Source organism: Paramacrobiotus metropolitanus, unplaced genomic scaffold, assembly GCF_019649055.1.
Source record: "Paramacrobiotus metropolitanus isolate TYO unplaced genomic scaffold, Prichtersi_v1.0 Parri_scaffold0000026, whole genome shotgun sequence".
NCBI classification, from domain to species: Eukaryota; Metazoa; Tardigrada; class Eutardigrada; order Parachela; family Macrobiotidae; genus Paramacrobiotus; species Paramacrobiotus metropolitanus.
The window spans coordinates 388,202-413,122 of record NW_026570246.1 but is presented as its reverse complement, the minus strand read 5'-3'; the positions used below and the strand labels follow the sequence as shown (position 1 = coordinate 413,122).

Genomic DNA, 24,921 nt, shown 5'->3' with positions numbered 1-24,921 from the left:
TTTATACTTGATTCACTGAGAGAATGAAACGTAAGCGCAGAAACCAATTATCCCACATTTCTCCCGATTTTTCCCAAAACCCAAAACGAGATCATAACAGCATTCGCACATACATACACAGTATTGTATGGACGATTTAACAAGCAGTCCTTAAACCATGCCAATCGCTACAAAAACAGACAAAATATTGTACACAGCGGCCACTGGGCAGAGTCATGCGCATCACAGTTGTCAGTTCCTTAGTTGCATTTCTTGTCAGATGCATGAAGGAACTTTAGCAGCCCGCACCGGGATTTACTGTCGCGGTGGTGGTTGTTGAGCGCGAAGGTGTTGTGGGGTTATCCGCTTGTATCTGTGCGCAGAAAACAATGAAAATATGACCGGAGCACTACTTAGTAAAATCCAATGTACTATATTTCGCGTAAAAAATTAAGCGGCTACATCGTGTCATGGCAAATAAATGCAGATGAATGCAAAACGGCGTAAACTAGAAGTAGTAGTAAACTAGTAGTAGTAAAGTGCACTAGTAGCCAAATACTGGTTTCCATAAAATTTTAGGCAGTTCGTGCAAAATTTACCGTCAATGATTGCGGTAATGCTCCAGCGCCGATTGATGTCCTCGATCGAATTTCGCCACTGAATGTGTCAATCGTAAAAACGCTGCACACAAACAAATAATCATTATATGTACATTGCACAAGAATTCATTGGTTTGGATTTCTTATCGTTCATTTTACGAACAAACCTGTTATCCGAATTCAGTATCGAATATGTGACAAAACCGCGTAACCCGCTATCCGCATCTCTTGCCTATACACACACGAGATCATGTAAAAGTATATTTCTGGATCTGGATCTCGCAAGAAAAATGCTCCGTGGAGACATCAATTATACGAGTACTTTAAGAATTTTTACCGTAACGACTCCAATTAAAGCGCTGGAAGTTCCACAAGGGGCAGTGAAGGCGTATGTTGCATTATTAAAAATAGGCGCATTATCGTTAACGTCCAGCACATCGATTCCCACCCGTGTGACGCACGCTTGGTTTCCGTAGGAATTGCGCACTCGTAGCACGTAACTGTCCGTTCGTTCCCGGTCGAGTGGCTGGGCAACATAAACACGTCCACTACAAGGATAAATATGAATACACAGAACTTTCAGGCAGCAATTCATAATGCAGTCATAATCCTTTGCAATCATATTCACAAAAGCAGACCAAATCGAAAATTATCTGAAATGCAGTACTTACTGTACAGAGAACATAGAATGAAAGGATCTGTATAATTATCGCTTACACAATATTGTACGCTTATAGAATAGTGTGCTGTCTTCTAAGAAAAGGGGAATGCCCGGTACATGCCGGTATACGGTATAATAATTATAAATCAATTCGATACGCACACTCAAAGTTAACGCTGTGCTAACAGATATTTTATCTGCAGATATTTTATCTGCATATACATAAGTAGAATTTAGATTTTTAAATCAGAAAACAATGCAGCCGAAGTAGAATGCAAGTGTAACTACTGGTAGAGTATGCTCTTACGAATTTGCGTCGACTCGAAATTGACCCGGCACACTGGCTTGCAGAATACTCCATCCCTGGACACCGGTGCTTCCACCCATTCCATTTCCGGCAAATGCCGAGCCCACGGGCGACTGAAGTGAGGCTAAGAGACTGCCTCCCGTTTGGCGTCGTTCGCGGAAAACCATCCGAGGCGGAGCAGCCCGCCGCAGCATGGGTAATGCGCGATAGCCACGACCGGATCCGCCCAACGATGCATACTGGTCCGACAAGCTGTTGGAATTACCTCCTAATCCACCGGCACTAGGATAATTCCCGTAGTAAGCTGTTGGAGGGATGGCATATTGCTCGCTGGGGAAAGAGGCTTGCTGAGAATAATAGGTGGGGATGTTGTTGTAATAGGAAGACGATGAGGAGGTGTACGGAGAGGAATAGGGACGATTGTTAACGGGCGCTACGTTATTCCCCTATAACCAATACATTTTATTTTCAAGCAGGACGATTTCACTTTCCCAACGAATGTGCTTCATGTGTAAGAGAAAGGTTTGTTTGTTTATTGCACGTAGCCATTTTCGAGATAATCATCATAATCATGTTTTTTGCTCCGCGAACACTTACAGACAGAGTGATCACGGTTACTCCAACCGCAGCCCTTCAACAAACAAGTTTATTTAGCTGCAGCGATGACCTTTACAAATAGTGGAAGCTCAAAGTTACCCTTCGCTGACAGTCGCTTCCACGGATGCCGGATTGCATGGTCGGTAGGTTATCGAAGTGCAATCGACTAAAAATTAGAGTACTGTATAATGGGTACGGGCAAATGAGCAAACTGTATAAGTAAAAACGCAGCTTACCAATAACAGTGAACGTGGCGCTGCTGCTCACTGGAATTAAACGAAGCATGAAAGTGTTAGAATGGCAGCCAAATTTTTATAGAAATAAGTCAAATAACAATGTCAGCCATAGTCTTACGTTGGGGTAATCGCGGATCAACCACTTGCACTTGGAACAAATAACTACCACTGTCTGCAACAACAAAATGGGCTGTTTACTATTATGCACTCAGCACTATATATAAGGTCGTGGCACCACAATTCCATTCATACCACAAAACAATATTACATACACAGTTAGGGTGAGTAATATTAAGATACCTTTTTACGAGTACATTTAATTGAGTGTTTATAAACGTTCATGACGTAAGATGTTAGTTACTGTAAAACGAATTACGGTCAGTTTTGAAATCTGCTATTTTATTTGTGCATAGTAGAAGTACCAACAAACAAAACATTGTACCTAAGGTGGCCGCAGCCGAAATCTGTCCCGTAGCGGAATTCACAGAAAATCTCCGGTCATTTAATATTGTAAACTGGAGTCCACCTGCTGGTCCATTGCCAGCGGAAGGACTGGATGCCGATACAAATCCTAACGCCATACCCGGCACGACCATGTTCGTCGCTGGATCACACACACTGACAGTAATCGCGGTTGGTTGATTGATCACTGGCACACTCGGTGTTGGTACGCCGCATCCATTTACGGAAACTGTCACGCTGGCTTGACCAGTTCTGCAGACGAATTAAGATTTCTCAAGAGCTCTGGCCACTTTCTATTGGGTTTATCGTACGGTATACTAAACTTACAGTCCTTGGTTATCCGACGCTGTAACCGTGAACGTAATGGGCGTGTTGGATGTAATCGGGGAAGATGTGAATATTTCACCAGACGATCGGTTAATGGTGAAACTATAATTTAATATAATCGCTACACTTCTTCCAACCAATTCAGTTATTTATTGCACGGTTGCTAAATCAATCTCAGTTTCTCCTGATACGTGTACTAGAGCTGCAGATCTCAGTTTATGCGATCACTTCTTGCGCTTCAATTTATGCGTTAGAGACTTTAATAATTTTACCGAAGATGCGATAGCACGCTTTATGGCTATTCTTGTTTTTGTAGTCAGCTGCTACTTTAAATACCATAATACTCTTACCTTGGCGATTGAACAGAATATACGACTTGTGAGCTATCATCGATGGCCTACAAAACACATCAACGAATATTAGTGAAATGTCTACAGGCAAAACAATAAATACAAAAACTTACATAAACTGATCCAATTGATGTTCCCGGCTGACTATTGCACACCATCGTGAAAGTATATGTGGGATTGGTAAAGTATGGCGCAGCGTTGGGTGTCGGAGTGGAAACCAGTTGACCCGGTGTCACCAGCGGCGGCAGTGTCGGACCAAGACAAGGCGGAATGGAAATGTTAACGGTAACGCTGAAGGATGTGCCATCCGGAGCGCTGACTGTGGCTTGGAATGGTATTACCTGTGGCCCTTGCAATGGCCCCAAGGTACTAATCTGACCCGTCGGCGAGATAGTAAAGGTGTTTGTGCCGGTTAGACTGTACCGAATTCCAGTTCCGTATCCCTAAAATGTACATTATAGTAACCAAATGACCCTAAACCGATTGCAAATCTTTTGCTTATTATTATACATATTTTCAGCTTGCACTTTTCGCTTTCCTAGTAAAAATTAAAACTGCAGTAGATTTGCAGCTGCTTGAAATATCAGAAAAAAGTTATTTATCTGAAGTTACTTATTTATCAGAAAAGCATATGCAATCTTTGTGCAAGGCATATGCAATCTTTGTTTATGAAATACAGAGTTCAGCAACACTGCCTCCGCGCTCTACCTGAACATTTCCGATAATCTGGTTCGCGGGAACTTGGCAAGTGGTAGTGAAAGCGTATGCTGCTTGGTTAAATCCAATTAACTGTTCGGGAGTGGTGGCAAATATGGAAGGCGGTGTTGTTTGACCACCACAAGGACTAACTTCTACCGTCACCCGGGTAATCGCTACCGCGGCGGCATTTCTCGCGTCTAATGTTGATAAAAGCCACATGCGATACGTATTTCAAGTCGCACAACAGTTCGGAAAATGCACACAGCGCCGTTTTGACGGTGCTATGTTGATCTTACCGGTAGCGATAAGAGCAAAAGTATAGGAAGTTGCCGGACTCAGTAACACAGTGCTCCGAATTTCTCCAAAATTGTCAACGGAGAACTCACTACAAAAGGTCACTTGTGAAACAAAGCTCGCACTTCTATAAAGTATTCGCGCCATCTGAGCTTACTTGGAATTAAACAATGAGTATACCAAATTCTGCGGCTGGGAATATTGCGCCTGCAATGCACATGTTAATAACGATTCTATAGTCCGGCATTCGAATATGGATAATGTACCGTAATGGTTCCAATGAGAATATTGGCGGAACTTGGGCACGCGATCGTAAATGTATACGCGGATTGTGCGAAGGTCGGTGTGACGGTCGCTGGTGTTACTGGAGGTGGCTGGGTGGGCTGCGTCGGAACTAGACAGGATGGGACGGATACCTGCACGTCCGCACCAACCGATGTTCCGTCCGGACCGGTGGCAGTCACACGGAACGGCAGAAGCAGCGGTCCCTGGAGAGTTCCCACTGTGCTGATTTGTCCCGATTGAGAAATGGTGAAATTGGTTGTTCCAGATAGTCCGTATCGGATGTTCGTGCCAAATGCCTGCAATGTACAAATTAAAGAAAGTTTTACGTTGCAGCTTGTTTCTCTAGCACAAAAGTTAAACGGATGTTCACAAAAAAAAATTGAGTTTAATGGATGTTGATCTAAGAAACCAACGGCACAGCTACAAATACTACACAAACGTCTTTAAATCGTGCAAGATTATATCGAACAGGTGCTTTGAGCGTGAACATTTTTCTAAACTGAACGTTGTGATAAAATATTCCATCCCAATAAAATATGCCATCTCACCATGATTTGAAATTAGCGGCGGTAGAGATTCCCAAGAACACGCAGAATGTTAATCACGTAATTACCTGCACACTTCCAACAACTTGATTAGCAGTAATAGGGCAAGTCGCCAAAAACGAATAGAGCGCCTGAGTGAACGCGATGAGCACCGGGCGGAGTAGTCAAGATCGGTGGAGGTGTCGGAACGGTGAACGGCAACGTCGTGCATGGAAGAACATTTACGGAAACTTGAGCGGAAGCCGACAGTGACGGATTTCGATTGTCTGCGTTTGCAAAAACGTATTAACTCCAGGCACAATAATTCTTATCAGTAAATTAAAGAAATAACCTGATGCAGTAACGGTGAAGAAATAGTTTGATCCTGAGTTGAGGAGAACGGTGCTTCTGATTTCGCCCCGATTATCCACCGAAAACTGACTGCAAAATTTATACACACAACCGTAAAAAAGGAAACGAAGTTGCAAGAATTAATTCCCATACTTGGCATTAACCAGATTGTAGACGAGGTTCTGTGGCTGCGAATACTGGGCCTGCAAGGATAATTCGTGTACTACAGAGTAGTAGAGCGAGAACTTGAAGCATTTCGTAATATTTTTACATAAAGTTATGAGTATATTATATTCGCAAAGGGATGAGAATGTACTTACGGTAACTGTTCCCACAAGGACGTTAGGCGACGACGGACAACTGATAACCATACTGTACGTGGCTTGTTGGAAGAACGGTGGTTGGGCTGGTTGCGGTGTGGTGCAGGCTGATACGGAGATTTGAACTTGTGCCACATCGGCCCGTACCGCCCCACCCGAATTGTCACTGGCCACTACCTGGAAGGTCACCGTCTGCGATCCTTGTGGAGGCGACACCGCACGGATTTCTCCCGTGTTGGAGATAGTAAAGGCATTGGTGCCTTGCAAGGAGTATGTAATCTGATTTCCTGTAGCCTGTAAATTGTAACTCTGCAGTACTGCAATCACAGTATAAGTGCACGTTTATTCTGTACCTGGACGGAACCGACTGGTTGATTACTACTGGAAGCGCATCCGTACGTGAAGAAGTACAGTCCCTGTGTGAAACGCGGCGGAGGAGGAAGAGTAACCGGTAGTGTTGTGGTGATAATCGGCGTTGGTGTGGTTGCAAAGGTTATCGGGTTGGTGAAGGGAGCCGGAGTGGGCGATGTACAAGGTTCGTTGATGACGATCTGGACTGTGGCCGAGGCAGTCAGAGATGGATTCACTCCTGCATTTCACAATCAGAACATTTCGGATTATAAATTTAAATCCATTCATGTAAAGTGTAAGAAAATGTGCGCAATGTCAGCATACTGTTTATAAGCGCAAAATAGTTATCAGAACCCTGGCAAAACTTAGGATTAACGACAGAGGGGTACTTTAACACTTACTCCATTTACGTAAGGTACATTATGCATTGCAATACATTTCAGTATGGTTTGTACAGGTAAGTACCTGTCGCCACTACGATTATCGTGCGGAATCCTGAGCTTGTTGGTTGACGGGTAACGACAATATTTCCTCTCGAAATGTCGACATCGAATTCTCTGAAAAGCTTCATTTAAGTTAAGTTCGAAGCGAAGAACTACTAAAGATCGCTCACGATGGGGTTCCAGTTAGCCGATAAACTACCGGCGCTCCGGACGGGTCTGTTGCCTATTATCACAAAAGGTCACCATTGTGAACATTTACACATATCAGTAACTAAACGCAGCGAATTTGTACCTGCACACTTCCGACAGTACTGCCAGGATTGCTCAAACACGCCGCAGTCACGAAGTACACATTTTGCGAGAATACAGGAGGGCGCGGTTGGGGCGTAGTCACTATGGGAATCGGACGTCGTTGTAGTGCACGCAGCAACAGTGACCAGGATTTGCGCTGATGCACTTAACAATGGATTCCTTGCGTCTAAAAAGTCAAATCAATTGTCATATCTTCGGTTTATAATAATTATCCTAATGGGCTTAAAAATACCGATGGCTGTTATGGTAAACGTATGTGTCGGAATGAATGCTCCATCCAGCGGAACTGTGTTCGTGATTTGGCCCGCGTTGTTTACCGAGAAGGAGCTACAAGTCAACCATAAACTGAAGCCAGTTTGATCACAATTTATTCGATGTACACTGAATCATCCCGTCACTTTAAGAAAAAACTGAAAGATATCCGAACTGAAACCTGTCAGCAAAGCGGTTATTACTTTGTTCCGGATAACGTGTAACTGAGCTGGTTAGGCTGGGAGTACTGTGCCTGGAAATATAGCGACCACATTAATTTCGTTTAATTTCTTTTGCCAGTTGGGATCAACCATTGAGCTATTACCGTCACGGTGCCTATGGGAAAACCAGGCTGACTTTGGCAGGCCACAGAAGCCGTATACTGTGACTGCGAGAACTGCGGAGGGGTGGGTCGCGGTGTGGTTGGTGGCGTTGGGAATGTGAAAACCGGTGGCGGAGTGGGGAACGTAACAGGAGGTGTAAATACAGCGACAGAAGTCGTTGGGGGTGGTGTGGGACACACGCCGACAAAAACGGTTATCTGGGCCGAAGCGCTGTTCGACGGATTCGAAGGATCTAGTAAAAAGACCATATAGCGCCAGAAATGTTTTTCTGTTTACTCAACAACATTTTTTTGTGCAAGGTGCAAATATGCATAATTTTCCTGAAACTAAACTTGCGCACAACACAAAAAGGAGGAAACGGAATTCAGAAAATAGCATTTTGCACTTTTTAAATTTCGTTTACAGCATTCAGCATTTATATACAACATTTTACGTTTATCGTAATATGTACTATAATTATAGCGTAAGATACGGATGTCAGAGAAGCCAGTGCACTTACCAGCGGCAACTATAAAAAATGTGGACGAAGGAAGCTGGGCTCCGTTAAGTGGAATCACATTCCGAATTTGTCCAAAATTATCCACATTAAAAGTGCTATAACAAGTCATATACAATTTCCATCACCCAAAAAATAAATCAGCTCCCTATACCACGTACTTCGTATTCTGCAGTGTGTATACCAACTGCTGTGGATACTGGGCCTAGAAAAGCCGAAATCGTGAAGATAGCACACAGGAGAAGTGTTCAGAATGGTCACAAACCGTTATCGTCCCAACCAAAAACCCAACAGACGTCAAACAAGAAACATTAGCGGTGTACTGGGCTTGCGGGAAAACTGGACGCGGAGGTTGCGTTGGAGGGAGTGTCGGCGGGAAGGTCACGGGAGCGGGTGTACCGGGTGTAATGCAAGCAGCCACATTGACAATGATTTGTGCAGTTCCACTTAAAACCGGATTTCTTGAATCTAACAGCGAGACACTGACATGAAAGTAAAACCAATCACAGAGAAAATTATTTAGTTTTACTAAACCGTATACATACCAGCAGCAACCACCGTAAACGTATTCGACGGCTGAATAGCTCCGTTCAACAATACGGTGTTGGATATCTGGCCGCCGTTATTTATTGCGAACGAGCTACAAAAAGCAGCAATGGAGAATAAAAAGTGTTATGGACGGCATTAATTATGTGTTCATCATTACTTTGTATTAATCAGATTGTAGACAAGCTGCTGAGGTTGTGAATACTGAGCCTGCAAAGAAACAGATTTCTGCAGTTAGTACAAGTAACAGGAGATGTACACCAATGCCAGCAAAGCACAATACTGACTATGGTCGTGCCGATTGGGCTTCCTATGTTGCTCAGACACTGCACGTTGAACACATATTGTCCCTGTGGAAACTGTGGAGGGAGCGGAGCCGGTGTAGTTGGTGGCAATGTTGGCGGGAAGGTGGGTTGTGTTGTGAAGGAGCAGGCAGCGACATTTACCACGATCTGGGCGGTGGCGGAAAGGGACGGGTTGAACGAATCTGTCCGAAAATTAAATCTGGTGAATCTATGTTACAGGTTTTCTCAGACATCTCAGATAAACAAAGCACAAATGCAATTGCCGCAGTGCTTCTTGAAATTAATGCAATACACTGAAAAGCACCGAATTTTCTTTTTATTTCTTCGCTCTTACCTTGAGCAACAGCATTAAAATTGTGCACCGGTCTTTGAGCGCCGTTCATTGGAACATTTGCTGTAATTTGGCCAGAATTGTCGATACGGAAATCACTAAAGAGTAAAATAGTTCAGAACTAATAGTTAACGACAACATTTTTACGAAGACCAAAAAGCTAAAATTCGTAAAGATCACTCACTTGGTATTAGTCAAAGTCAACGTAAGTTGTTGCGGCTGCTGATATTGCACCTAAACAAAAAGTCAAGATTTTCTCGCAGATACAGAAACCGTACACTGTACCGTACCGTACACTGTTCAGATAGATTGCTGATTCATGGACAAACATAATCACGATTAATTTTGACAATTCCAACTTTTTACATTTCTGACAAAACGTATTGGTATCCTTACGGCTTACCGATACAGCGCCAACAGGAAAACCAGGATTGTTCTGACAGGCAATGTTAAAAACGTATTGCTGTTGTGAGAAACGGGGAGGAGTAGGAAGAAATGGAGCAGATGTTGTAGGACCCGGCGTAGGAAAGACAAAAGGGGGAGTGGTAAAGATAAACGGTGGTGTCGTGAAAACAAAAGGAGGCGGTGTGGGGGCAGTCGGGACAGTTGGAGGCAGTGTTGGCTGAGTTGTGGCAACGGGCGCAACACAGGACCCTACGGAAATTACTACTTGCGCGGTGGCGCTGATCGCCGGATTTGCTGTGTCTGGAAAAAAATTATTTTGTTTGCATTGGAATAATATAACATAAGTCGCTTAATATGCATGCGCCGCGGTGCGTATACAGCAAAGGTATAATGCGCACGTACAGAATCTGAAATTCGATTTTGTTTTATTTCGATAGTTCAATTAGTATAATAACTTAGCTGCATATAAGAATTTAGGAAAGAGAAAACGCGTTAATTAAATTGCGCTAACCTCGTGCCACAATGGAGAAGAAGTAGGTAGGGACAACAGCTCCATTTACTGGTCCTGTGTTGGTCACTTGGCCAAAATTGTCCACAGTGAATGCGCTGAAATGCAGTTTGTGACAACCTGTTTCCGCTATCGAAATTCAGAAAGAAACACTTACTTGGTATTCACCAAAGAATACGTAAGCGGTCGACTGTATTGTGCCTAACAAAACCAAACACATACGAATTTGTCATCCATTATAAAGCATTATCATAAAATATCAGCTAACCGTAATTGTGCCAATCAGAAATCCCGGCGTTGTTAAACAGGAAATATTGGCGAAATACTGTGCTAACTGGAAACTAGGCGGTGCTACAGGGGGTGTAGTAATGGCAGTCGTTGTTGGGGTCGTAGATGCTATACAAGGCTGGACATTTATCACAACGACAGCCGTCGCACTGGATGCTGTATTTCTGGAATCTAAGGCAAAAACAGGGATTTGGCGCACTCGGTGGATACAGCAGCTGTTTCACACAACAGATGATTTGGCTGCACTGAATTCTGCACTTGCGAAAAATACAAATTGTACGCCGAATTGTAATATTCACCAGTGTGTACTTCAAAACAAACAGCTATAGGCTCTTTAATTATTACCGGAAGCAATAACCGTAAATGTGTATGAAGGAACTACGGCACCATCCAATGGCACGGTATTTGTCAATCTTCCCGAATTGTCAATGGTGAAAGCGCTAGGAAAGCACAACGTTAATCGCAATCGGTGCCAAGATATTAAGCAGATTGAAGTACTTTGTGCCGGCAAGGTTATATGTCAATTGTTGCGGGAGCGAGTATTGAGCCTGAAAATGGGCCGGCTTTATTTCATCACATTCATACTCGTTTTACGCAACAGGTTGCTGTATTACAGTCATGGTTCCAATGACGAATCCGGGCGAAGTAATGCAGGACACCGTTGCCACGTACTGACTTTGCGGGAAAGCTGGACGCGGAATCGGTGCAGAGGTTGTTGGTGGCGTCTGAGGGCAAATCCCGACGTTGATGATAATTTGTGCGCTGGCCGTTGCAGAAGGGTAACGAGGGTCTATAGTGAGTAACAGACAGTTATACACAGAAAAAATAAACTATTTTGATACACAACGGCGTGAGACTGCCAAATTTGATGATCGCAAACCACAGCTACAGGTATGGAAAGAATTGTGTGCAGAATGATTACACTTCGCAGCATTTGTTCTGATTATTGATACCGGCGTTTTTCCGTAACTAAAACTTCAGTATGACCAGCAGACGTCATCTCCTTTTTGCAGGCAAGAACAAGTAACAACAGAAAAATGTTCTGATTTTTAACTTTTTAACACACTTCTGTGTTTTTACGCACCAGAATTCCGGTAACTAACAGTGACGTACTGGTGTGCACTTCATAAGCAGTGAGTGAGGTACTGACCTGATGCCACTAACGTGAATGTCCTAGTAGCTCCAGAGGGAAGTACCACCGCGTTTGTGATGGCTCCGTTATTATTCACAATGAATTCGCTAAATAAAGCGTTGTTTTCTAAATATGTATGGGCTTCGGGTTCAAACCCAACTCACTTTGTTCCAGCCAGCGAATATGTGAGGAACTGTTGGCCGGCTGAATACGTCGCCTATGAAAATGTAAAACATTCATCTTTCGTAAGCAAGGCTCTTGATTTTTCTACCGCTTTTAACAACATTAAGTACTGCAAAAAATGCAACTGCAGTAAGATATTAAACTGTACTGGGAATGTTCCAATAGTGGATCCTGCGGAAGTAAGACATGGCACTGTTCCGGAAAACACTTGCTGCTGGAAGAATGGAGGTGTGGGTATACTGGGGGCTGTGGTTAAAAACAGCGGAGGCGAAGTGAAAGGCGTGGGCGGCTAAAATTATTGTTCTCAGGTAAATTTACACTCGACCAACGACTCAATGACAAACAGACAATCAAATACGTTCTAGAAAACTCTGAATATCGCGTAAAAACAATGCAAGTCATTCAAAGAATGAGCGATAACATAAAGGTACGCCAAAACCTAACGGTAAATGATACCGTAAGGAACATAATTTGGCATAGATTCGCCTACACTCAGAGTAATGCACTGTCATATGTATGAAATCCTCCATAATTGTAGTAAGAGAAATAAAGAAATTCGCTAAAACTGCGCGTGTCTATTAACTATTAATAAGCAGAAGAAAAAAAGGTTTTAGTAGACAACAACCTCAGCGCAGTTTGATTAAAGATTAAAGGTTATACCTTACCGCTTACTAAAAGTGTTCAACCGACAGCTAAAACCACTGCTCTACAATTATCAGTATGCAGAGCATCCTTACAGCCGTAAAGGGAGCCGGAGTCGGTGTCGTCGTCGCCGCCTGTGGACCGCAGTTTCCGTTGACCACGACAGTAATACCGGCGCTGGACGATAAAGGTGGTTGTCCATTATCCGTAGCCAGTATGCCATATTGTCTAACTCCAATGCCTTGCAACGGACTAGTCAAACTCATTAATCCCGTCGCAGAATTGACGCTGAACTCTCTGCATAAGATCATGCACGTCAACAAAACGGGCACTTTTGGGAAATACATTTAGGGATCGACATACTGAGTTCCCGTCAACGAATAAACTATCTGGTTCGCCTCGCTGTCGTAGGCCTGCAAATGAACAGCATAAATTAAAGAGTAAGAGGAAGCTGTGTAGACTGGCACACAGCTTCATGTATTGTAATTAGGAGTAAATCCTCTTCTTCCGGCAGCGCAGTGTGCAGCCGTAGACTCCTCATGACCTTGCGCTTAAACCATTGTCACACCGCAGAGCATTTACTGTATAATTATTTCGCGCCGTTACTAATACTAATCAGATCAGTGTATCGCCGCGCCACTGTAAGCTGATTCCATGTTAAACAATTATTTAATCTTCAACACCCAGCTTAATGGCAATTAAATTATTTGTAGCTAACCAGTTTTACGGTTGATGTTCATTCAGAAAAAGTATGGTAATTTACAGTATATTGCCTATTAGGATTTCCCGACTTCCTTACACGCCAGTCTGTACAATACTGAATAATATTCAGTGTACTGTGTCTTACTTGAGCTGATCCGATAGTAGTTCCAATCACCGTATCACAAGGAACGGTAAACTGGAATGCACTTTGTGAAAATGTCGGCGGATTATTTGGCGGACTACAGTTCGCCACGTTGACACTGACAGTGGCAACAGAGGACATTGGAGGAACACCATTGTCTACAGTTAAAAAACGCAGCTGCAGGCAGTACATTTGCAAGACATGAAACCCAACAGCCAAGTAGTTTTTGTCAGTACAACCTTACACATTTACAGTTTTCATTAACAATGAGCAGCTGCAGGATCGGAGCGAAATATAACTTAATTTACTCCATTCCAGTGAATCAAATTATAAATATTATGTGCACCGTAAAGTGCATTCCATTACAAACCTGTAGCGACAACAGAAAACGTTCGCGGTGCAGCATCGTTTAAGGATCCCTGAGCGCGTAGTTCACCGGTTGTTGGATTAATGTTAAATTCGCTGAAATCATAGAGTAACACACATAAACATTTCTATTAAATAAAAAGAGAAAATTACGAATATTACTTTGTTCCTCTTAGTGTGTATGTGATAGCGTTGTTTTCGTAATCCCGTGCCTAAATAATTAGGTGATATTTGACACTCGTACAATGTACATTCGTTTCGGTTGCATAGTAGTATAAAGCATTTTATTAACCACCTTCTAAACGAGAATGAAATACCTTTTATGCAGCTTCAACACAGGGAACGCTTACCGAAATCATGCCGACAAAAACACCGTTAACCCGACACGAAGCGCTGAGCACATAGTTGGTCTGCGAGAACGTCGGTGGGGTGTTGGCATTGTTGACAGCACCACAACTTCCGGCCACACTGACCACTACCGTCGTGGTAGCCGTCTGTGGCGGGAAGCCGGTGTCCACAGCGGTGACTACAAAGGTTCGTTGGGATGACGTCTGAATGGGCGTTGTAGACTGAATGTTTCCATTAGCATCAACGGAAAATTCGCTGCAAAAGGGGATATATTATCATACCAATAGGAGTATATCGCAAATGACATTATTCGATAGATCACGCGTGTATACTTGGTATTGATGACTTGATACGAAATAGTCTGACCAGCGTCAGTGTCCGATGCTACCACCGAACCAACTCGCTGACCACTGGTTCCACACTGAATCGTGAAATAATAGTAATTTTGAGTGAAGTACGGTGGATAATTGGATGGTGTGGCGGAGCTGTCGGAAACCACGTTGATCCTCACTACTGCATCGCACCACTAAAACCAAGCCGTCAAAAAACATGGTGTTACCAAATTATAATAACCTTAATAAAATCACCTTAATCATAATTATAATCACTTTATAAATGGTTTCGTTAGCTGTTATTCTATTAGGAATTTCCATTATCAAATAAATATATGGTGTATTGTATACATTATTATTTATCTCAAAAGCAACATCGTTACATCCACGTACCTAGTTGTTTAACGTATTACTATAACTTACTTATAACTTAGCGTGTACGGTTTACGTCATTTGAACTTACCAGTCCGAATGCATCCGTCGCTCGTAATTTAAACTCCATGGCCGCCCTGGTTCGCCTTTTCAACGATCCAGCCACCGACACCTCCCCGGTCGTGGGATTTACACTGAACCGTTCAAACGCCGTATCGGAAATACTCCACTGAATACGATCCCCCGTGGCGATAGCCCGTACCACAAACGTTCCAATCGGGGCGTTCTCCGAGACAATCCCGGTATACAGCGGCTGCGAGCAGCTCGGCGGGGGCCGCTGCAGCGTGGCATTGGATGCCGGTTGCGTGTTATCCTGCGTGGCCGACGGATAATTACCACCGGCACTGGGCAGGACCGGGAACTGGGAAATGATGCCGTTGGTGTTGATCACCTGCTGAGACTGAGATTGGGCGCCGAAACCGGATGCAGGCGGCAGAGCGGCTTGTTTACTGATAAACATATCCATGGCTTCGACCGGCACCGGGACGAAGGGAGAGGTCACCAACTGGTCCAGTGCGGTTGTGGTGAGAATGGGCAGTTCCGTGGTGAAAATATTGAACGGTTGATTGGGAATCGTGTTCAACTGATTGGTAAATACCGCATTCTGCTGTGGGGGAACAACATATACCGCGCCCATTAAAGCATCTTGTGGATTCGGAGCGATGTTGAAGGCTGGATTGGGGACGACATTTTGTTGTTGCGGAGGGGGATTAGGTGGGCTGAGATCGCTCTCCAACGGCATTCCGTTGCGTGGATCATTGGGGATACCGGGCAGGAAGAGCTGCCGGGGTTCCGGATCGACGGTGTCTTGTTCGGCAACTTGTCCATCAGATCGACACGCGGTGATGGGACGAGAAAGGAGCGCTCGGAGCCTTGCTTAAACGCGGCAGCTTGGATGAAAATTTTCAAGGAACATGTCTGCACATAAAACATATCACTGCAGCATTTGCACAGTCGCAGCATAAAGGATGTTCCTTAATTACTTTTAATCCGGAAGAAACGATGATCGTCAGTTTGTGGTTCATCATCAGGAGCGGCAAAGATATGGGTGTGGCAACGTACACTTTTCCGCTGAAATAAAAGTTCAAAAATGTTATTAAACAATGGTTGTTTGAACAAAAGTGCATAACAGTAAATTTCAAAAACCTGTTTTTGTCGATTGAGAAGAGTCGATGTTCATTGCCATCTTTTATATAATAAAGAGATGGAAAACCAGCTGCACTCTGAAAGGGCACAACAGAAACATGACCGACAGAATATTTTTTAAAATATTATCAATACTTTACCGGTGGGGCTCCTGAAATTATATCTCCCACTTTGGTGTTCGGCTTGAGGAAAGCGTACCGCGCCGGAATATCCGGACACAGCGGAATGCCCATATTGTCGACCACTGCGTTATTGCCGCTGCTGCGATAGCGGTGAGTCTTCCCAACATTTTGGCGCATACAATCAATCTGAAAACAGGAATAACAAATAGTTCGTAAATGCCCGATGGTTTGCGGCGGGGCAAGTATTGTATTATCTGCCATTTTTCGGTTGGTTTTACCTTCGAAATAAGAAAAACAGCGGTAAATATGTGCGAAAGCAAAATTATCGAGTATTCCTGTAACAGCGTCATATTGAACCACAGTAATAAACAAGTTGTGCTCAGCAGTCGAACATCCGGAAAGGTATAATTATAAGAAAGTCATCATGGGTCAAAATAATTGGGAATACTTTCGGAAAACTATCACCGGATGTCGATGCCGGTTTCAATGAGCAATCTGAGCGATGAATAGTGATGAGAGAAATCAAATGTCGCACTGTCAGTGACCGCTGTGCATATTGCGACAATTTAACACTGATCCAACGAAGCAAAATTAACCATATTATGCAACAATGTCTCCAGCTTGACCAAGGCTGAACTTTTCAATCAACAATCATTAATTAATAATAATCAAACAGATAGCCAGTTATATCAATGAACTGAACCTCATCGTAATATTTGACCAAGAATGTTATCGAATTTTGTTTAGACCGCCATGTTGACTTATTTGCACATCTTTGTAAACATGCGCTTCCATTCATAGACTGCAATAAGCATTTGCTTTCACCAGTTGCAGACACTTTTTACTCCTGCAAATGGACACATCAGACTGGTAATATTACTTTATCAGACTGTTACATACTCTACAAGGACTTCTACCGTCTACGTACGTGTATGTATATATTCAACATACTGTGCAGTAGAATAATGGCCAGATGTATAGAGAGTAACCGAGGTACAGTAGTGCAAACTTCTAATAATCAGCCGTTTCTAATTTTTTTATACAGAGGTTTAAATTTGGGAGAGTTGGTGTCCTAGACTGGTATTTTTAGGTCCTGTTTGCTCCTGTCGTACCCTTTGTAAGCCATGACTGCAAATCGAACTAAACATTTAAAAATTTGTAGTTAAAACGCTGTTCAGTGCATGCAGAAACTTTCATACAATTATTTTTAAATATGTAACATTTTGAATGGAATGAACAGTTTAATGTGGAGATCAGATGTTTTCTCAAGATGTGGAGAATACTGGAGATTGGATGATACAGCAAGTTACGGTACGAGCAGAGTAAATACTTATCTGTAGTGACGGTTCTGTACTAAAGTGCCCAACAAAAGTTCTTACAACTGGCCGCCAAAGTTGTCTCGTATGGTGCCATGAGCGGCTTTTACGTACCCATAAAGCGAAATCCCCAAATAGTCAACGGTTTCGATCGTGTTATCTCCAGAACTGTTTCAGATTTTCTTCAATTTTGAATTTGAAAATGTTAGACTAAAATTTAAATATATTATGGAATGTTTTATTTTGAAAAACAATGATAACAGTCTCTGAACTGAAGTCTTAAAAAGTGATACCGAAATGCCGTCGGTAATTTATTCAACAGCTGCACTCAGCTAGCTCAACTTTCACAACGGTATCGCTTCTCGGCCTTTTGGCTAAGATCAAAGTGTAGTATCTGTTCTCGGTAGTGTGACAACTACCGCGACCCCCATTGGGGGTCCGATTGTCACTGGAATTTTTGGAGCGTGGCGAGGCTCTGGAGCTTGCTCCATCCTTGCCTGGGTTGGCCCAGTATTGCAGTACTTCTGGGATCGGCCCGTCCCTTCGGGGACATCAATAATCAAAGAAAGGGGTAGTTAAGGCTGGGAATGCCATGTATTGTTATTTTGTTTGTTTTCTTAGTATGGTGACTACGGTCTTAATAATTTTAATATGTTTGGACTGAACAGTCTGAACGCGATTACGCGAATTACCAGCTTCGGTAGATTGGGTAGCTTAACTTAATTAGAGTACTGTGGTCTTGGCTCTTGGGCCTGTGGTATTGTTCTGTAGCATTGAATCGGTAAATATTTTGCTGTGAATTTTTTTCCGCGAAGTCAAAAAAAAGTTTTTCGTTGGAATGGTCGTTCGTTTAAATTTCTAACAAATTAGCTGTTATCAGCACCAAGAAATTTAAGGTAACTTCGTATTAATATTTTGTTATCACGTTACGTTGCCCATTTTAACCGGAAAGGCACCAGCCACCTGAGCTGGCAGTGGGCAAAAATTCACAATGCGCCAAAACGTCCCAATAATTCCTTAATACCAAAGAACCGCATTAAATACTTCAGCAAAGCAATGTACACTGCACTCTGGACAGTGGGACACTTGGCACAGGAGAACATAAACGTACGACACTTTATGGTTGCAACTTGCAACAGTTCCAACGTACGTAACAATCCAACCGGAAGCGCCTGCCAAGTTTTTGGCAAGTACGGTGCTATAACTTTGCGTTTAATGGTTTCTCATCACATGCATACGACTGCATAACAAGGCAGCTAACAGCTGATGTGAGTGACTCATCCAATATTCGCCGTGGTTTTACAAGACGGTTTGCAACAGTACAACTTACAGTTTCAGTGCTGCTAAGCCTTTTGCAGGCGCTCTACTATTCGTGGAATTGTGGGTGCGTGTCTCACCTTGACATAATGGCGATCCGTAGCTTTCCCGTTCGCGTCTCCTCCAGAGCATCCTTGGCAAGCTGGGAGCTCCTGGTCCATCCCTACCATCCACCGTCCATGTGTGGAGTCTGCGGAATCATGTGGCGCAACAGGGCCGACAGCTGCGGCTGGTGTCTTCCACCACCGGATTCCATAATGTGCCCCGTCCGTCGAAAAGCGTTCAGATAGACAACAGTGCTTCTGCTGATTCGCAACAACATGATCAGCAGAATACCCTGATTCTGCAAGAATTTTTCCGAGGGAATGATAACTTTGCGCAGCGACATATCGGTCCGCGGGAAGCCGAGCGTGATAAGATGCTGAATTTTATTGGATGCGAGGTAATTAAGTAATGCCCAGCTTGTAAAAGCTGCACGCTGTAAGCATTAATGTGTGATATTAACTATTAAAAGTTAAAACTTAATGTTTAAAAGGTTTAGGTAAACAAGGGCCAAGGTAACAAAAAGTCAAAAAATATTAGAATAGCTACACGGATAACATCATTACCGATAAATAATCACAAATGATAATATAATTTACTTATGGTAAATTATCTGTGCTATTGCATCTTACTGCATAAGTTATTCAACAGTTTTTGATGCATTACACAAACATTTTACCCTGTTTAATGCTTTAAGGACTTTCAAGACCTGCTGAAGAAAACTTTACCAGAAGACATCCTTTTGAACCGAGAACTGCAGATGGACGCTCCTTTAGGTACGTACGAGTGCAGCGAATTAAAAACGTTGTTAACGCTTTGGCGCTGTGTTCTGTGTATGAATTAAACTTTCATAGAAGTTCTGTATATAGTAACTGTTGAATACTGTATTTGTTTTTGACTGATATTGTTGTATTTTGAAAAGACATAACCGATTAATTTTATTTGTATAACACGATCTTCGATAGTATATAGAAGTACTTATACGATGTAAGAATGCTGGCCAGCTTGCTAATGTTATGAAGTGCGTATATCTATATTAATATTGTGTGTTTCGGTTTTTTGCCGGCAAGTACTGTGTACTGCTACGGTGGTTACTCGTTAATATTGTTTACAGCTGGCACTTCTGACTTTGTAAATTTCTTTCTCTGAGGAGGTGTCAATGATGTACCTGTCATATCATTATGCCGTATAGTTGAAATAAAAAACCACTTGGTACATTATTGCTGTGTTTGAAAAATTAAACATTTAGAACTACAGATTTGGTATGCGAAGCAGTATTAAGCATTGTAATGGCATGTTGTTAGATTACAGCACCGTGCCACCAGTAATGATTCTGTAATTCTCTGAACTGCATATAATGAATGCTCGTTTTATGGTCTCCTCAGGCGAATATGATCTAATGATGCGAGCATGTGAATTGGCTGCTCAGAATGAAGTTTGGCGCTCATATCTCGGCCTGGGATACTATAACACCCGCACAGTCGCTCCCATTGTCCGTAATATTTTGGAAAATCCAGGATGGTACACTCAGTACACGCCCTATCAGCCGGAGATTTCACAGGGACGACTGGAGAGCCTGCTGAATTACCAGACAATGGTCAGCAGTATGACTGGGCTGCCGATAGCCAATGCGTCCCTGCTGGACGAAGCCAGTACGTAACCGTGAGAACATTACGAAACAAAATTTGAACCAGGAGGATATCCAGTCCATGATTGTACGTTACAACGAGACTGCAGTTGTATGCAATTTTATGGTTATTTCAGCGGCTGCTGGAGAGGCCATGGCTCTTGCATTCCGGCAGACGAAGAGGAAAAAATTCTTTTTGGATGCCAAAATGCATCCACAAACCATCGCAGTTGTGAAGGCTCGTGCCGAGTAAGTTTATTTGCTCATGTAGTTATTGTAAAAGGAAAAAAGATGCTAGCCGACCTTTTGTTGCACAGTGCTATCGCTTTGTGACGGTTGAAATTTCTGCGGATGGCAGTTATGTAAATCACATTTCGCCGTAAACATTTTTTTTAAAAGTGTCGCGGGAATTGTATTTCACGTTTCATAGTTACTCATAGAAGTGTATTCGTATAGGCCGATTGGAGTAGAGGTGGTATCTGGATCGTTTTTGGAAGCGGACCTTTCCGGAAAAGATTTTGGTGGTGTGTTGTTCCAGTATCCGGATACAGAAGGCGGGGTTCCAGATTTTGAACGCTTGAAGCATGCAATTGCCAAAATAAAAGCTCAGGCGTACGTCGATCAGTGCATTTCGTGAATTGTAATTTTTTGCGGCACCCAAGCTCTTCTCTTCGCACAGGCAATTGTGGGTTGTGCCACTGATTTACTATCTCTGACGTTGTTGGTTCCGCCCGGTGATTTGGGATGTGATATCGCTGTGGGCAATACGCAGCGGTTCGGGGTTCCTTTGTTTTTTGGAGGGCCGCACGCGGCATTTTTCAGTGTAGCTGAAAAATATAAACGTCAGATGCCGGGTCGCATGGTGGGCGTTACCAGGCAAGTACCAAGATATTTTTGAATAGCACAGGTATAATTCAGCACCGAAATAGTCATTATGCTATCCTTACAGAGATCGGAACGGGGCAGTTGCATACCGACTTGCTCTCCAGGCACGGGAGCAACATATCCGGCGGGATAAAGCGACCAGCAATATATGCACTGCACAGGTATAGCAATAGTACATGCAATGCACTGCAAAACTACTCTAGTACTTAGTGATATTTTTTCTGCGAACTTGAATTCGATTATGCTCAATGATTAATTCCTTAATTAAATTAAATTTTTTCACTGATTATTACGTAACAAAGTAGAACAGTTTCTTTATTACAGCTTACGTAATACTGATACTTATTTGATGTAGGCGCTGTTGGCGAATATGGCGAGCATGTATGCGGTTTACCATGGTCCAGTCGGGCTCCGTCGCATCGCATCCAAATGTCATGCGTCCGCTTTACTGGCCGCCGACGTGCTACAGCACTGTGGTTATGTTCTCCGCCACAAAACATTTTTCGACACTATTAAACTGGGCGTACCGGACAGCAATCCCAGCATTATGCGGCAAATTCAAGAGCGTGCGCGAGAAAAAAAGATTAACTTCCGCTACTACGACGATGGTGACATTGGGGTGGCCATGGATGAGACCGTTACGCAGAAGGATCTGGAAGACATACTATATGTGTTTGGAGTCCGAACGACGATTCCGGATGCTTTACGAGAAATCACGGGGTCCGATAAGCTGCCCGATACGGGAAAGAAAGTGCAGGCTGCATTACCTGGTTCTAATCTTATCCACATGGATCATCCTTGGAGACGTCAGTCAGAATACCTTGAGCAGCCAATTTTCAATATCCACCATTGTGAAACAGAATTGACGAGGTATATTAAACGACTGGAAAATAAAGACATTTCTCTGGTGCACGCTATGATCCCCCTCGGCTCCTGCACGATGAAACTGAATGCAGCGTCAGAAATGATGGTATGAGTGGTATATCATCTTTGATACAATCATACAACCACATCGGCGGAAATGTTCTTTTGAAGGATTGCAAACATTTTGCTGTTTTTAGCCCGTATCTCTGCCAGGCTTCGCTAACATCCATCCATTTGTTCCGCACGAGCAGACGAAAGGATATCAAACGCTGGTTAAGGAATTGGAAAGAGATCTTTGTGAAATCACGGGATACGATAAATTTTCATTTCAGCCAAACAGGTATAAAATTTATATGCATAGGTGTCTGTTTATTTTAATTTGTGTTTAGCCTTCCTACATTTTTGTCCACGATAATGGCAATGTTGAAATTTTAGTTTGTACAGCTTATTTTTCTTCAGCGGTGCTGCGGGAGAATATGCCGGCTTACGAACCATAATGGCATATTTGAAAGCCACAAACCAAGGTCATCGCAACATCTGTTTGATTCCCGCTTCGGCGCATGGCACTAATCCCGCCAGTGCTCAGATGGCTGGATTGAAAGTGGAGGTGGTAGCTTGCACAAAGGACGGGACGATCAACGTGGAAGAATTCAAGAAGAAGGCGGAACAGCACCGCGACAGACTGGCATGCGCCATGATTACGTATCCTTCTACCAATGGAGTCTTCGAAGACACCATTCGGTAAAAGCAGCTTTTGAATTTAGATTCGTGATAATTAACTACAGTAATTCTGTGAAATTCAGGAATATGTGTGATCTTGTCCACAAATGCGGTGGGCAGGTGTACCTGGACGGAGCTAATCTTAATGCGCTAGTTGGACTGGCTCGGCCTGGTGATTTTGGTTCCGATGTATCGCATTTAAATCTGCACAAAACGTTCTGTATACCGCACGGTGGTGGTGGACCAGGCATGGGACCCATCGGAGTGTAAGTTCCGAATACTATAGCTACATAAGAATTGAATCCAGTAATGGCAGTTGAAATTTTAATATGCAAATATATTTATTAATATGCAAATATATTTTTAATATTTTTCATATTAATATGCAAATATCCTGTGTAAAATTGAATCAGATAGGTTTATGTTTTCTGAATCAACGACGAAGGGATTCTTTTCTAGGAAATCGCATTTAGCTCCATTTTTACCGGACCATCCCTTTTCATCGGATAAGACAAGCACATCGTGCGGAGCCGTCAGTGCGGCACCCTTTGGATCGGCAGGGATCCTTCCGATATCCTGGGCGTATATAAAAATGATGGGAGCGAAAGGGCTCCATCGTGCTACGGAGATCGCCGTGCTCAGCGCTAACTATATGGCCCACAAGCTAAGCAGCCACTACCGAATCCTTTGCCGTGGAACACATGGATATGTTGCTCATGAATTCATCCTGGACTGTCGCGGGTTTAAAGAATCTGCCGGAATCGAAGCTGTAGATATAGCGAAGCGTCTGCAAGATTACGGTACATGAAAGTCTCCAATCCTTCCTGTTGTGATATTGATACTGCACAGTTCAGGAAGAATAAATACAGTACATCATAGGTTTTCATGCTCCAACGATGTCATGGCCGGTCACTGGGACTTTAATGGTGGAACCAACGGAATCAGAAACATTAGCTGAATTGGATAGGTTTTGTGATGCTCTTATCAGTAAGTCAATACTTTACGACCTTGCAAAGGCTGAATGGAAAGTAATAAACTGCTTAGAACATTTTGCTGTACTGTCAACATTTTATTGAACTTCCGCCAATAATTTTACAGAAAACTTTTGTTTATGCAGCGCACCAGTTTAACAATTTGTTAAATGCAGATATTCGGAAAGAAATCTCTGAGATTGAAAGTATCCCGGCGGGATCGTCTCGTAACGGATGGACACGGGAGGTGAATCCGTTGAAAATGGCACCGCATACGCAGTGGGATATCGGCGGCGGCGGCAAGGACTGGAAACTGCCGTACTCGATCAGCACAGCAGCCTTCCCGACGAACAAGATAACCCCGACCAACAAAGTCTGGCCGGGCTGTTCGAGAGCGGATGATTTGTTTGGCGACCAGAATCTGATATGCGCATGTCCTCCGACGGAGTTGTACGTGGCGGGCCAGCCACTGGCGGATGAAAAACCGGCGCATTAATTTTCGCTTCGCTCATTTTATGTGAATCTGTATGCGTGTACGCTTTCCATTAAAACACTAATGGCCTTTTGCGATAGTGTAATAGCATTTAGTATTTCTGTGGTAGTATTTTGAGCAAATCGTTCGTAATCGATATGTTGTGATAGCAGTTTCATATTTTTTGCTTTTATTTGCGTTTATTTAGATTTATTATTTGGTTATCGTTATCAAAAGTTGATGATAATCGTTGGAATTTTCGTTACGCTTCTGAATCGGTATATCGTTTGTAACCGTCGGAATCTGAAACGTAAATACCGACATGCACAAAAAAGTGATGTTAAGGCTATATTCGCGAATTGCGATCACTCGCACAAGCATAATCCAGAAATTTCGTTGCGTCGGAGAGCATGAGCGCGACCAGGAAATTCCCATGCAAAGTGGAAGCTACAATAGTGCGCTTACCAGACGTGAAGGAAAAACAGCACTAGCCGGAAATTCAGAGAAGGTAATGATGGACGACGATACATATCGACTGATGTTAACGTTGTGAGTCCGTACACATATAACACGGCCGCACCGTGACTT

At 43.1% G+C, this 24,921-nt stretch overlaps 5 protein-coding genes and 1 non-coding gene across 6 annotated transcripts; 2 read left to right on the top strand and 4 right to left on the bottom strand.

Annotated features, from left to right (window-relative positions):
- Positions 1-4: 4 nt before the first annotated feature.
- Positions 5-5,078, bottom strand: LOC129587703 (protocadherin Fat 4-like). Its single transcript, XM_055481570.1, has 17 exons — positions 4,778-5,078; positions 4,669-4,718; positions 4,514-4,602; positions 4,227-4,414; positions 3,632-3,961; positions 3,519-3,565; positions 3,169-3,270; positions 2,822-3,093; positions 2,498-2,551; positions 2,380-2,409; positions 2,243-2,309; positions 2,144-2,177; positions 1,547-1,992; positions 916-1,126; positions 746-810; positions 579-660; positions 5-352 (listed from the first exon to the last, which is right to left on the bottom strand). Exons 5-17 carry the CDS (start codon positions 3,674-3,676, stop codon positions 275-277), a joined length of 1,533 nt encoding a protein of 510 aa, XP_055337545.1. The 5' UTR covers positions 3,677-3,961; positions 4,227-4,414; positions 4,514-4,602; positions 4,669-4,718; positions 4,778-5,078; the 3' UTR covers positions 5-274.
- A 1,080-nt stretch (positions 5,079-6,158) lies between these two features.
- On the bottom strand, positions 6,159-12,723 carry LOC129587702 (mucin-2-like). Its single transcript, XM_055481569.1, has 27 exons — positions 12,625-12,723; positions 12,036-12,176; positions 11,869-11,921; positions 11,723-11,811; positions 11,187-11,362; positions 11,071-11,120; positions 10,918-11,012; positions 10,553-10,743; positions 10,442-10,485; positions 10,288-10,382; positions 9,775-10,076; positions 9,556-9,605; positions 9,375-9,469; positions 9,023-9,222; positions 8,896-8,945; positions 8,735-8,829; positions 8,455-8,657; positions 8,351-8,394; positions 8,193-8,287; positions 7,675-7,925; positions 7,553-7,602; positions 7,330-7,424; positions 7,078-7,263; positions 6,956-7,008; positions 6,808-6,899; positions 6,345-6,580; positions 6,159-6,285 (listed from the first exon to the last, which is right to left on the bottom strand). The coding sequence occupies exons 5-26, from the start codon at positions 11,190-11,192 to the stop codon at positions 6,370-6,372; spliced, it is 2,553 nt and encodes an 850-aa protein (XP_055337544.1). The 5' UTR covers positions 11,193-11,362; positions 11,723-11,811; positions 11,869-11,921; positions 12,036-12,176; positions 12,625-12,723; the 3' UTR covers positions 6,159-6,285; positions 6,345-6,369.
- A 153-nt stretch (positions 12,724-12,876) lies between these two features.
- LOC129587869 (protocadherin Fat 1-like) lies at positions 12,877-15,488 on the bottom strand. Its single transcript, XM_055481811.1, has 7 exons — positions 14,883-15,488; positions 14,420-14,613; positions 14,090-14,342; positions 13,902-13,951; positions 13,744-13,835; positions 13,377-13,531; positions 12,877-12,942 (listed from the first exon to the last, which is right to left on the bottom strand). Exons 1-7 carry the CDS (start codon positions 15,486-15,488, stop codon positions 12,877-12,879), a joined length of 1,416 nt encoding a protein of 471 aa, XP_055337786.1.
- Positions 15,408-16,527, bottom strand: LOC129587857 (uncharacterized). Its single transcript, XM_055481798.1, has 5 exons — positions 16,398-16,527; positions 16,138-16,305; positions 15,998-16,074; positions 15,835-15,922; positions 15,408-15,769 (listed from the first exon to the last, which is right to left on the bottom strand). The coding sequence occupies exons 1-5, from the start codon at positions 16,467-16,469 to the stop codon at positions 15,488-15,490; spliced, it is 687 nt and encodes a 228-aa protein (XP_055337773.1). The 5' UTR covers positions 16,470-16,527; the 3' UTR covers positions 15,408-15,487.
- A 1,205-nt stretch (positions 16,528-17,732) lies between these two features.
- On the top strand, positions 17,733-24,589 carry LOC129587868 (glycine dehydrogenase (decarboxylating), mitochondrial-like). Its single transcript, XM_055481810.1, has 15 exons — positions 17,733-17,741; positions 18,856-19,194; positions 19,492-19,570; positions 20,180-20,446; positions 20,559-20,670; positions 20,878-21,031; positions 21,101-21,297; positions 21,371-21,467; positions 21,662-22,276; positions 22,368-22,510; positions 22,630-22,911; positions 22,974-23,156; positions 23,350-23,690; positions 23,770-23,877; positions 24,038-24,589. Exons 1-15 carry the CDS (start codon positions 17,733-17,735, stop codon positions 24,355-24,357), a joined length of 3,246 nt encoding a protein of 1,081 aa, XP_055337785.1. The 3' UTR covers positions 24,358-24,589.
- Positions 17,790-17,979, top strand: LOC129587892 (U2 spliceosomal RNA). The gene has a single exon (XR_008690416.1). It is a non-coding gene; the product is annotated as a U2 spliceosomal RNA (small nuclear RNA).
- Positions 24,590-24,921: the final 332 nt, after the last annotated feature.

Coding starts and splice junctions, on each gene's coding strand:
- LOC129587703 (XM_055481570.1), bottom strand. CDS start 3,676: ATGGTGTGCAATAGTCAGCCGGGAACATCAATTGGATCAGTTTAT. Junction 2,552..2,821: donor TTCGGCTGCGGCCACCTTAG/GTACAATGTTTT, acceptor TTGTTGTTGCAG/ACAGTGGTAGTTATTTGTTC. Junction 1,127..1,546: donor TTTCGAGTCGACGCAAATTC/GTAAGAGCATAC, acceptor TTATCCTTGTAG/TGGACGTGTTTATGTTGCCC.
- LOC129587702 (XM_055481569.1), bottom strand. Junction 8,946..9,022: donor GCCCAATCGGCACGACCATA/GTCAGTATTGTG, acceptor GTTTCTTTGCAG/GCTCAGTATTCACAACCTCA. Junction 8,395..8,454: donor TTTTGGTTGGGACGATAACG/GTTTGTGACCAT, acceptor CGGCTTTTCTAG/GCCCAGTATCCACAGCAGTT.
- LOC129587869 (XM_055481811.1), bottom strand. CDS start 15,488: ATGGGCGCGGTATATGTTGTTCCCCCACAGCAGAATGCGGTATTTACC. Junction 14,343..14,419: donor TATCAAGTCATCAATACCAA/GTATACACGCGT, acceptor CCCCTTTTGCAG/CGAATTTTCCGTTGATGCTA. Junction 13,836..13,901: donor TACACACTAAGAGGAACAAA/GTAATATTCGTA, acceptor CTATGATTTCAG/CGAATTTAACATTAATCCAA.
- LOC129587857 (XM_055481798.1), bottom strand. CDS start 16,469: ATGACGCTGTTACAGGAATACTCGATAATTTTGCTTTCGCACATATTT. Junction 16,306..16,397: donor CTGTTTTTCTTATTTCGAAG/GTAAAACCAACC, acceptor TCCTGTTTTCAG/ATTGATTGTATGCGCCAAAA. Junction 15,923..15,997: donor TTCTCAATCGACAAAAACAG/GTTTTTGAAATT, acceptor CTTTTATTTCAG/CGGAAAAGTGTACGTTGCCA.
- LOC129587868 (XM_055481810.1), top strand. Junction 21,298..21,370: donor CGCATGGTGGGCGTTACCAG/GCAAGTACCAAG, acceptor CTATCCTTACAG/AGATCGGAACGGGGCAGTTG. Junction 21,468..21,661: donor GCAATATATGCACTGCACAG/GTATAGCAATAG, acceptor TATTTGATGTAG/GCGCTGTTGGCGAATATGGC.